Source organism: Quercus lobata, chromosome 8 (assembly GCF_001633185.2).
Source record: "Quercus lobata isolate SW786 chromosome 8, ValleyOak3.0 Primary Assembly, whole genome shotgun sequence".
NCBI classification, from domain to species: domain Eukaryota; kingdom Viridiplantae; phylum Streptophyta; class Magnoliopsida; order Fagales; family Fagaceae; genus Quercus; species Quercus lobata.
This window is the reverse complement of record NC_044911.1, coordinates 42,376,987-42,389,579: the sequence shown is the minus strand read 5'-3', so window position 1 is coordinate 42,389,579 and position 12,593 is coordinate 42,376,987. Positions and strand designations below refer to the sequence as shown.

The 12,593-nt window shown below is 31.5% G+C and overlaps 1 protein-coding gene across 1 annotated transcript; it reads left to right on the top strand.

Annotated features, from left to right (window-relative positions):
- Nucleotides 1-1,192: 1,192 nt before the first annotated feature.
- Nucleotides 1,193-4,773, top strand: LOC115958073 (GDSL esterase/lipase 1-like). Its single transcript, XM_031076436.1, has 5 exons — nt 1,193-1,469; nt 1,557-1,678; nt 2,247-2,477; nt 2,583-2,838; nt 4,503-4,773. The coding sequence occupies exons 1-5, from the start codon at nt 1,208-1,210 to the stop codon at nt 4,736-4,738; spliced, it is 1,107 nt and encodes a 368-aa protein (XP_030932296.1). The 5' UTR covers nt 1,193-1,207; the 3' UTR covers nt 4,739-4,773.
- The last annotated feature ends 7,820 nt before the right edge of the window (nt 4,774-12,593 follow it).

The window sequence follows — 12,593 nt, the reverse complement described above, 5'->3', positions numbered from 1 at the left end:
CTCTCCTCTCTCAAGTTCATATTTTTGTTTTTTTGTTTTTTTTTTTTTTTTAGTCGATTAGCCCTCTGCCCTCTGCATTTTTTTTTTTTTTTTTTATGAACTATTGTGTTTGTGATTGTGGCTTTTTAGTCTTTATGGACTGGTCACTGGTGTGTTGTGTCATGTGTGGACCGTAGACTAGTTTGTGGTTGTGGCTTTGTATTGAGTAATGTGTAATTGAGGCTTTTTGTGTGGACCGGTCATGCGTTTGAGTGTTTCCATTGTTTGTAACTTTTTTTTTTTGGTTCTGTTTTGGTTTTATTAATAAAGAAGTAAAGTGGGACTCTAGGAGTAGGACATGAGTGCTGAATTGACAGAATGGTGATAGTGAATTTGAATTTGTGAGACTACTCTTTGATGAGTCATAAGATACTTTTTTGTGAGACCAATTGACCAAAGTCTTTGGTCTGATTGTATTCATGTTTTGGTTTTATCAAAAATTTTGTCTTTCCCACTTTGTGTGATGTGGTTAATATTAATAATATATATGAATTTGTGAATTTTTTCTTTGTCAATTTGTGTGATGTGACTAATATTAGTAATATATATAAACTAGTGCTTGTTTGTTTGTAATTATTTTGGTTTTAATTTATTTTTTTGTTCAGAAGTCCCTTTTTTTTAGTTGGTGTATAGAACTACGAAATATGGAAATAATGAAACTTTTTTTTTTTTTTGATTTGTAGATCATGAGTAAGTCCACTACAATATTAAATTTTTTTAAAAGAAAAAATCTAAATAATTCTGAATTCATAGCTAAGGATACAAGATTGTCGACATTTTTATAATATCAAATGTTTAAGAAACACTTATTTTATATATAGTATTTTGTTAAATATGAAATAGATATTAATTTTTATTTTCATAAAAAAAAAATAAATAAATTTGTTTTAAGCTTTGCCCCCAAGTTCGAATCCTGATTCCGTCCCTGCTTGACCGACATACAAATAATGGGCTTGTGGGCTTTAGTGGCAATTCAAGCTACCCACGTCAACAAACAACATGCCACCGACAACTATCAATTCTTACTACTTAAAAGTTACGATAAACAAAGCATTATGCTTTTTCTTTTTCTTTTTCTTTTTCTTTTTGACCAAGTAATAACACAAAGTTCTCTATAAATGGCAAGTGCAACTAACTAATGAGAACAAAAGTGAACGAGGTTTATAACATGGTGAGTTTTAGCTTCCATTTCTGTTTTTTGGTTTTGTTTGCAATCTTTCTTACCCCAACCCATAGTCTTGGTCGCATATGCCTGCCAAAACAACATGTTGCCCTATTCATCTTAGGGGATTCATTATTCGATGCTGGAAACAATGACTATATCAACACCACCACTGATAACCTAGCAAATTATGGACCGTATGGGGAGACCTTCTTCAACTACCCCACAGGAAGATATTCTAATGGACGTCTAATCCCAGATTTTATTGGTAAAATGCTATTGATCTTACCTTCTTTCTTCTTCTTTTTTAAGAATTTGAATTGTTAGCACATTGATTGTTGAAATTTTATTACAGCTGAGTTTGCAAAGTTGCCATTCATTACGCCACATTTGTATCCCGGTTATCATCAGTATACTGACGGGACAAACTTTGCTTCTGCGGGAGCCGGGGCTCTTGTCGAAACTAACCAAGGATTAGTATGTATCTTTTACATCAAGTGTGTATATATATTATTTATACACACATGTACAATACTGACAATATTGAAATATCACTCTCCAAGCTTTATTAGTAGGACCAGGAGAGATCTCATTTTGTCCAATGACTATCAGTATTAATTCGGCAGCTTTTCTTTTTAGAAGAAATTTGGAAGCTTAATTAAATGTTTAGCGAAATTGATCATGTCGTGCTGAATAAAGAAATAAATATATAAATGATAGATAGACTTGAAATTTGCATTGCCAATAGAGCTTTATCTAAATTATCTGATTGATTGATAGTGAGGTATGCAAATCATATGGTAGTGAACTAGAGGTTTTTGGCTTCCCTCTAATACTTTGGTAAATTGTAGGTGACTATGACATGATACATATCTTAAAATGGTGACATGTTGGCTCCTGTCCAATGCTCGTGTGTTGGATGGAGACTACACCTCTAGCAATAACTCATGTTGAAATAGTGTGCTTGCAATAACATATTACCCAAATTTCAAATGCCTGAGTAGGCCATATATTCCTAATCTTCTTTTCTTTTAATTTGGGGCAGGTGATTGACCTAAAAACTCAACTACATTATTATAAGAAATTGGCGAAGCTGTTGAGGACAAGACTAGGACATGAAGAAGCCAAGAAATTATTGGCGAGAGCGGTTTACTTAATTAGCATTGGCAGCAATGATTATTTTGCCCTTTCCACCTCAAATTCAAGTGCTCTTCAAACCTACTCTCCGGAAGAATACATAGATATAGTGATCGGCAACTTAATAACTGTGATAAAAGTAATAACATTCAATATTCAAAATAAATTTTCATTCTATTTAATTCTTGTTATTTACATTGGGGCAAAAATTTGTTATACTAAAAACCATATCTTGATGTGCTAGGGAATATATAAGAAAGGTGGAAGGAAAATTGCGATTCCAAACTTGGCACCGTTGGGTTGTTTGCCAATTGCAAGAGCACTAAGTTCGAATAACACAGGTGCATGCGTTGAGGAACTTTCAACACTAGCAAAATTGCACAATGAAGCACTTTCTAAGTCCTTGCAGGAGCTAGAAAATCAGCTCGATGGATTCAAATATTCAATAGCGGATACCTACACTTCTCTAAGTGAAAGAATAAATAACCCTTCGAAATATGGTATATCAATAATTTTTATAGTGCATAATGTATTTTATTATTGTTGGAGCATTAGCATTAGTCTAGCTAAAATTTCATTCTTATTTTTTTTTTTTTTGAGAGTTTTAACCGATAACGTCTGCTCCTAATGATAACTCTTTATTATCAAATCAAGACATCAATCAGTTTTTGATGTAGGCGAGGATTGAACTCCAGATCTCTTATACAACTATCACTGGAACCCACAAATTTCCTTCTTGTTTATTTTAGCATAAGAGCATACTTTTTCTATTTTGCAAAATCACTTTCCAAAAACACTAACATCAAATTGTCTATTATACACTATATTTTATTTAAATAATCATTTTTTATTATTATTATTATTTTCATTTATATTTCTCGTTTCTCTCTCTCTACTCTTTGGGTGTGTTTGGGAGAGTAAAAAAATGGTAGGACTCGAATGTTTTCTCTCCAAACCCATCAAAAAATTTTCTCCTCAAAATGGGGAGAAAACTGAGTAAGAAGAAATTTAAGATTAAATAATGAAATTGCCATCCAGTTGCCCCTTTCTTTTTCTTTTACTTTTTTTTCTTAGCTTTTACTTTACCTCGACAATGCACATGGATTTCACCCCCTTTTTTTTTTTTTTTTTTTTTACTTTCCTGGGATGTTGCCTTCTTTTTTCTTTTCCTTTTTGTTTCCCTTTTTTTTTTTCCTGGGTTGTGGCGTGGTGCTTTTTTATTTTTATTTTTTTAACTAGACATAATTTTTAATTTTTAATAAATTTGAATGATTCTATTTTTTTTCCTTGATAGTCACTATTTGGACATCATTTTTTTTTATATAAACTCATTTTTTTCTATATTTCTATTTTTTCAATCCCAATCAACAAAAAAGAAGAAAATCATAATATTTTCTATCTCTCAACGTTTTCACCGCTCCAACCAAATGAATCCTTTGCGTCTCACCTCTCACCTCCATCAGATCTCTCTCATCCCAAACCCAGATCCATTGTTACCAAACACATGTCGCCGTTGCTTCTTCCTCTTCTGTAGCTTCTTCCTCTTCATCTACCCATGCTTCTTCTTCTCCTTCTTCCACCGCTGCTGCTGCTTCTTCTTCTTCCTCTTCTTCCACCGTTGCTGCTTCTTATTCTCCTTATTCTTTCTTCCACCGCTGCTGCTTATTCCATTATATGGTTTTTTGGGCTACCAATTGGATTTGATTTTAGGTTTGGGTTGATGGGTTTGAGCTGCCATTGGATTTAATGATTTGGGTTTTCTGGTTGATGGGTAGATCTAATTTTGTTAAGATCAAATTTTGTAATGGGTTGTGAGTTGTGGTGATGATGGGGGCTAGTTGGTGGTGGGTTGTGGTGGAGGCTGCGTTTGTGAGAGAGATAGTAAAGCAAAGAACAAAACAAAGAGGGAGAGAGATGAAATGAGGAATTGATAAAATATTCAGATTCAAAGCTACAGTAGCCATGCATATTTGCACGGTTACTGTAGTAAAAATGTAAATCAATAGTGTTATGGAAGAACTGATGTGGGAGTTTTTGAACAAAATTGTGTAAATTTCACATCTTTTTTTATTATACACACTAATATGAGTGCTCTTATAGTTTGGCATTTATGTTCTATAAACTAAAAGTATCTCTGTTTTATTATTTTCTTTTTTTTCTGAAGGTTTCGAGATAAGCAAGATTGCATGTTGTGGAACCGGTCCATATAGAGGAATTTTTAGTTGTGGAGGGAAGAGATCTGTCAAAGAATACAAATTATGTCATAATGTTAGTGAATATGTGTTCTTTGACTCCATTCATCCCTCTGAAAAGGCCAACCAACAATTTGCTGAGCTAATGTGGAATGGAACTCCTAATATCACAGGACCTTACAATCTCAAAGCATTGTTTGAAAACTAATGAATGTAAATTCGATTTTTTTTTTTTTTTTTTTTTTTAAAAAGTGAATCATGTTATATTATCATTAAAATCTAAATAAGAATTGTATTTTTATACCGAAGTAATAAATATATTCAATATTTCAAGTTGTATGATCATACTCCACTTACAAGTTTCAGGATAGTCTTTTTGGATTCTAGGAATCCACTTAGGATTTAAAAATATTCCCATATTTTGTTGTAAATAACTCAAAGGAATCCTTATACTTAAGGGCATAGAGATTCTCACTAAACCTTATTTTTAGGTTATGTGGATATCCTTCTCAAAATGTGGGTATCCGTATTCCCATTACTCGGTAATTCTGTTTTTTTTTAAGTGGACTTGCTGAGCTAATATGTGTATCAATAATTTGCTAAGCTATTATGGAGTGGAACTCCTGATATCATGAAACAAAAGATTGAAAATTCTTATCCTTTTTAGCATTTACCTTTTATTTTGATTCATTCTTAGAAGGTTCAATTTTTTTAGAAGTTTTCTCTTGCCTCTATTCCTAGACTTCTTCTTAAATCTCCTAAATTGTTTAGCAAGGAAGGTTATTTGTTGCTCATACGATCATCCCTAGAGGAATCAATATCCTCTTCTTTGACAATTTTTAAGGCCATCGACTTGTTTTACTTGTCTGAGGTTGGTAAGCTCATATGTTTGTAATAATTCCTCAACCTTTATAGAATTTAAGTCCTCACTCACTTCTATGGTCATTACCTGAGGACTAAACCTCTTGTTTAAGGATCTCATAATCTTACCTGCAATCTTAGGTTCAACGATTTTATCTCCTAAGTTGAAACTTGAATTCTCAATATCATTTAGTTTGCATAGAATTCGTTGAAAGTTTCATCCTTGTCCATTCTAAGCTCTTCAAACCTAGAATTCTCAATGTCATCTGATGTTTTGAGTTTTTGACTGTTTTAGCACCTTCATGTGTTGTATCTAGTATGTTCCAAGCTTTATTCGCCCTCTTTACACTAGAGGTTCTCCTAATCTCTTCTTGAGAGATAGCAATGAATATTGTATTAAGACCTTTGCTATTTATGTTAGTTGCAATTAGTTACTCAGTGGACCACTGATCACTAAGAGTAGTACCAGTTTAGCCTTTGTTGACAAAGAGCCAAAATTTATCATCAATGGATTTGAGGAAAGCTCTCATGCACATTGTTCAGTAGGCATTATTGCAGCCATTGAAGAGCAACAAGATTGTCAAGTAGTGGCAGCTCTAGGATTTTTTTCTAAGGGGATCAATAAGAAGATAAATCTTAGATAGAAAATGAATATTGTGGTCTACAATATTTCTTTATTACAAATTTCTCCATAGTACTAGCAAGAAATAAATATAAAACTATTAGTTCATTTGGCATATTAGCTTCATAATATAATGAACATAGTAATTATTATTGCTTAGATGAAATCTTGAAAATCATCCATAGTTTTCAAATACAATAAAATTTTTAATCATTATTGCTAATGAACTTTAATTATCATTGCTCAAAATACTTCTATCTATTAGTTTGTTTTAACTCTTTACAATTCTTGTATTTAACAATTCAACTCAATTTTGACAACTATTGTTCTTTGTAACTGTATTGTGTGTTTGGGTATTGATTATATGCCAACTTATTACTTCAACTTTTTTTCCTACTATTTGCAGGTCTCGTGTGATTCCTACTTATTTTATACTTTAAGCAAAAAGTTAGATAAACTGTTCCCAAATAGATGCTAAGAAAATTTTTGTTGTGTTAACATTTGCTCTTATCTTCATTCAATCACTCTTGGCCTGTTCCACGCCCCTAATCCCTACTCAACAAATAACCAAAAAAAAAAAAAAAAAAAAAAAAGCACTTCAAATTCAGTAACTAATTTTTATTTTCAAGGTTTTAGATTAAATTAGCTTGTTGTTGGACTTTTTTTTATTATTTAAAAATGCCAAAATATTAGTAAGAGGATTATATTTAAGGTTATTTTAGTTGTGATTAAAAAAATTTAGGGTCCAAGTGTTCCAATTTTTATTTTAGAGGGTCAAAAAAAAAATATTTTATATTCTATATTTTGTATATTCTTTCTTGCCAAGTCAGGGGGTTCATTTGAACCCCCTGGAACATGGCTAGCGCCGCCCATGTTGTCAAGGAAAGATTAATGGAGTCAAAGGTCACACACTCAAGAAATAAATCTTAAACTAAGTTAACCTTGTTTTGATACCAATTACAAAGTACCTTTAGACCCCTTTGGTTGATATTAGAGTGGAATTAATAGTAAATAAGACCGAATGCAATGAACGCGACCAAAATGGATAGAATGGACCAAATAGAACCAAAGTGGACTGAATAGGACCAACTTAGACTGAATAGACTGAAGTTGATAGAATGGACTGAATATGACCAAAGTGGACCAAAGTACACAACTGAAATATAAGAGAAACACATTTGTAGTGGTAAAATTCGGTTTAAAAATCAAATGAACAAAATAATGATGTTGTGAAGCCTTCAAAGTGGGGTAGCAAATATAGATATAGAATATATATGATATTAAGTTATGTTTATTAATTCTTATTTAAACATGCAATTCATGCATTCAAAATAATATAAGACATTCAATGTTTGGCACCTTGTTGTCAAACTGAATTTCGATGTATTTGGTATCATAAAAAGGGTGCACACAGTTGTTATTGTAGTTGAATTTCTGGTTTGATTGCATGTTCTCTAAGCATATTTAGCATGCAAAGACTGGATGACTTTCCTATACTTGGTCATGGTGTGTTTTTTCTTCTGTATGTCTTGTTGATGTTTCCACAAAGGGTTTCCCATGGCATGAAAGTTGAAACTATAACTTCAACTTCAATGTTGTTTAATTTTTCTATGAGAGTCATTGCTTCTTATATAGATGTATGGGTTGAGCTTAGTCTAGTTATTTTAATTGTATTTGATTTTTAGGAGAGTAAGTCGGTCACACATCCTTTATTGTGAAGGAATTTGTGTTGCATACAAACATGCTTTGGAAGAATGTCAAAGACTTGCACGCCACTCTAAGAAAAACAATTCCTAATGTGAGTCTAAATACAAGCTACGTATTGGATATTAAAAAGAATGGTTGAAATTTGATTAGTTTTTGTCAAATAAATAAGGAATTGAAAAAAATAAAAAATACTTGTCAAATAAATATAAAATTAAAAATTATATTAAAAATTGTGAGGCTACCAAAATTTATGTGGTATAATATGGAAGAGCCAAAAATAAAAAATAAAAAATAAAACGTCTTCAGTTATTATATATTATATATAGATATAGATTTTATAAAAAATATATAGATATAGATTATGTTGAATCTTTTTCTCCAAAAAAAAAAAAAATTATGTTCAATCTTTGGAAGCAGGTGCTCATTATATAAATAGGAGTTGGAAGAAATGAATCCACTATGATGCCATAGGGAGTTATCAAGTCAGTATCCAACTTAACTAAATACTCTCTACAACTATAAGTGTTTGTGGGGCGTGGGAGGCAAGAATTGAGGTTCAAGTCTCCAGACGGGAGCTTTACACACATATACACTTTGATATCTTAGATAAAATAAAAACTAAACACGTTAAAGAATTGGATTCCCCTGTCTCAATCAACTGAGTGTTAATTGAGATTGTGTCAATACACTTGCTTCAATTGATCAAAGGGCAATCAAAATTACAGAATCTACTTTTTTTTAAGCGAGATTTTGGACAGTTGATATTGATCTTATGATTAAACAATACAACTCAAGTAAGATTACAAGTCATGGAATTTTTCAACCTCTAAAACCTGACCATTATATATTTTTTTTTATTAAGTTCAAATTATGTTATTATAAAATGTATAGAATCGAGATTTTAACGATAATATATACAAATGTGATCATAGAATTAGATTCTTTCATAAAAATAAAAAATGAAAGAGAATACATCATGAGTTATAGGCTAGTATATACATAATGTCCATGGTAACCACCTGCTTCCAAAGATTCAACATAATATAATCTATCATCCAAGGTTAGAAAATGAAAATCGGCAGCTCAAAGCAAAGTGTATAAAATTCCAAAGATTATATATTAATTTGATAGTTTGAATATGTTTGATTATTGTGGGTTCTATATTGGCGTGTGTCAACTAGATCTAGTCATTTATTTTATATTGAATTTTGTTTAGCTATAAACAGGTTGGGAAAACAAAATGCAGGGAAAATATTTTTACTTTATATTTTCTTTTTTAAAAAGGACCTATAACAGCAATTTTTTTAATAGTAATAAAAAAATTGTCAAACCCATGGGTTCAACCCAACCCATGTGGGTTGGGTTGGGTTGGACTTATGTAATGGCTTAGGTTGGGTTGAATTTTCTTTAACTCACCATGGTGGGTTGCTGGGTCAAAAAATCCCCTTAACCCAACCCAACCCGACCCATGCACACTCCTACTTTTCATTACAAATTCCAGTACTTCAAAGCTACCCTCAAGAAGAATACGTAGATATGGTGATTGGCAACTTGACAAGTGTGATCAAAGTAATAAAAATTTAAATTGAATATTCAAAATGAATTGCTATTCTACTTAATTCTTTTTGTTTATCCTTTTGTAAAGTTTGTTTTACTTTATAATCATATCTTGATGTGCTAGGAAATATATAAAAAAGGAGGAAGAAAATTTGTGATTCCGAACTTGGGGCCATTTGGTTGCTTGCCATTCGCAAGAGCACTAAATATGGCCTTGGGAAACACAGGTGCATGCTTGCAGGAAGTTAATCCGATAGTAAAACTGCACAATGAAGCACTTTCTAAAGTCCTACAAGAGCTAGAGGGTGAACTCAATGGATTCAAATATTCCATAGTCAATTCCTACACTTATCTAAGTGAAATTATAAATAGCCCTTCAAAATATGGTATGTCATGGCAATTTTCATGGTGTATACTATATTCTATTATTGTAATTATTTGGTATCTTATTTTTATCACAAACTAATAGCATTTTTTTTTTGTTATATTGCATAGGTTTCAAGGAAAGTAGGATTGCATGTTGTGGAACTGGTCCATATAGAGGAATGTTTAGTTGCGGAGGAAAGAGATCTATCAAAGAATATAAATTATGTGAAAACGTTAGTGAATATGTGTTCTTTGACTCTATTCATCCATCTGAAAAGGCCTCCCAACAATTTGTTGAGCTAAGTGGAATGGAACTCCCAATATCACAGGACCTTACAATCTTAAAGAATTTTTTGAAAATAAGTGAATGTAGATTTGCATAAAAATGTGAATGTGAATCATGGTCTGTTATTATTAAAATCTAAATAAAAATGTTATTTTCATACCAAAATTAATAAATATATTTAGTATTTAAAGTGGTTTGATCATACTCTCATCACTTACTAGTCATTTGGTCCCAAATACTCTTTTCGGATCCCTAGAATTCATTATGATTTTGAACATTCTTATATTTGGTTGCAAATAACTCAAAGGAGTCCATATACCTTTAGGAATCTAAATTCCGACTACACCTTACTTTTGAGGGAATGTGGATTTCCTTCTCAAAAGGTGGGTATCCATATTCCAATACTTGGGAAAGTTTTATTTTCTTTATGTGATAGTAATACCCCCAATTTAGTGTTTAAAGCTATGTATTCAACTTGTATATAACTAAATCAGATCAATATAAAGTAGATATCTAAAGAACACAAGAATTCATAAATCTAAAGTTACGATGCAAGAAAAAAAATCCACCAAAAATGAAAAAAAAAAATTGAGAGAAAGAGAGAGAAATAACCTTTGTGTGTGTGTGTGTGTGTGTGTGTGAAAACTATGCATAGAATAAGAGAGGGAATTGGAAAATTATAATAAAAGGATGGGAATAAGAAGAACCAAAAATAAAGGAAAATAAGATAATAGAAGAAGATTGAGATTAAGGTAGTTAGTAGTGGGAGATGAAAATGTAAAAGGGATGGGGAAGGGTTGGAGAAAGTGTAACAATAAATTAATAAGAAGGAAAACAAAAAAGTTAAATATATTTAGTTATTCCATTACAGCACATTTTATTCTCACAATGTTGGAATGAAAGCAGGGCCATCATCTTGTATTGGCTTACAGTCCACTCTTGTGCTACACATGTAGTCTATGTTTGCTTGGAGCACCTCGCCGCTCGCATCTAATTTGGCACACACCCTGTAGATGTAGCATTTCTGTCCACAATACAAGGTGGAGGAGGGGGACACAATGCCTGTACACAACAACCAATTGACGATCATGATTCAATTACTATATTTAGTTCAAAGATGAAGATGTAATAGCATTAAATTATGATAGCATCATGTATACTGTGTACTATATGGAAAATTCTTAGATACTCTTAAAGTATAAAAAAATTTTGCTCCCTCCTTTCACATTCATAGGACCTTGTCATGAATTTAATGAGTGGGCCTATCATGAATGTGAGAGGAGGGAGTATTATTTTCCGTGCTCCGAGAGTACCTAAGAATTATTCGTACTATACAATTTGATTATTCTAGGAGTTGTCGAAAACCTTTTTCTGTGACCAAAATACCCCTTCAAAAATATCACATTTTAGCGTGGTAAAGATTAAAAATATGCAACAATTTACTGCTATTTTGGTCAATAGCTGGAATGTAAAGCTGAGTACATCATGTTTTCCGCAAAAGATGTCTTTGCATTTATGTAAAAGCCAACAAGAGTCGTCAAAGCTAAGAATGATAATTTTTTTTTTTTTTACTCAAAAAAATAATAATAATAAGTTTTTTTAAATGCATGTTTAATTTATATCAACTCATAAGTTCAATTTTTAACTTTTTAATTTATATATATAACTTTTTTTTTAAAAAATTACTTTAACATACTTTTAGTAAAAAAAACTTTCAGCAAAAAATTAGATAAGTTGTTTCCAAGCGACACAAAGTGAGTTTGGCCATATGGCACAATGTGATTAGCTTAAAGTTAGCTTTATCAAATGAAAATAAAAATAAAAAATAAAAAATAAAAAATAAAAAAAGAGTTTACTATGCCGTCTTTATAGACAAAATGGCTAGTATTCGATAAACATGCCCATACTGTTCAAAATATCAAAATTGCTCTCCTTTGATGCTTTACAAAACTAGAAGTGGTAATTCGTGTGATGAGTCGAGTTTGTGTCGTGTTAAGTTATGAGTATTTGGCTGTATGGGTTGACCTGAACCCAATCTGTTTAGTAAACGTGTCAGGAATCCTCAACCCAAATACAACTTATTTATTAAATAGATCCACCCAACCTGACATGTTTCACTCGTTTAATTAACAAGTCATGTAAAAGTCAATACAAATAACCCGTTTAATAATCTATTTGAATAATAAATCATACCTAACCAATATAATTTTTATCAATTCTCATATATCTAAAATTAAAATACAATTACAACTATAAATATAATAATAAACATATATATAAAAAAAAAAACCATAAATTAAGCGATAATATCAAAGTAACTAATAACTTTATAAGCTAAATGGATCAGACGAGTTCGTATGTTGAACACAAACACGACCTGCTTATTAAACGGGTTACTCGTGTCAAGTTGAATATGACTCGAACTTGTTTAGCCTTAACCTATAACTTGTTTATACTTTATAAACAGGTTAGTCGTGTCGGATTCATGGGTCGTGTCAAATTTTCTCTCCTCTATATGAAACTGGCTCATTAACTTACCGGAAATGATAAAAGGCAAGCTTTTAAAGAAATTTAAAGTGCAATAACAATGGAATTAGAAAAAGGATTTTACTAACCTATGCACTTAGGACATATAGAAAAATTATTGAATACTCCAGAAGTACC

Bases quoted from the DNA above. Each gene is read 5' to 3' on its own strand.
- LOC115958073 (XM_031076436.1), top strand. From the start codon at position 1,208: ATGGTGAGTTTTAGCTTCCATTTCTGTTTTTTGGTTTTGTTTGCAATC. The intron at 1,679-2,246 runs GTATGTATCTTT...AATTTGGGGCAG, and splicing joins TCGAAACTAACCAAGGATTA to GTGATTGACCTAAAAACTCA. The intron at 2,478-2,582 runs GTAATAACATTC...TTGATGTGCTAG, and splicing joins ACTTAATAACTGTGATAAAA to GGAATATATAAGAAAGGTGG.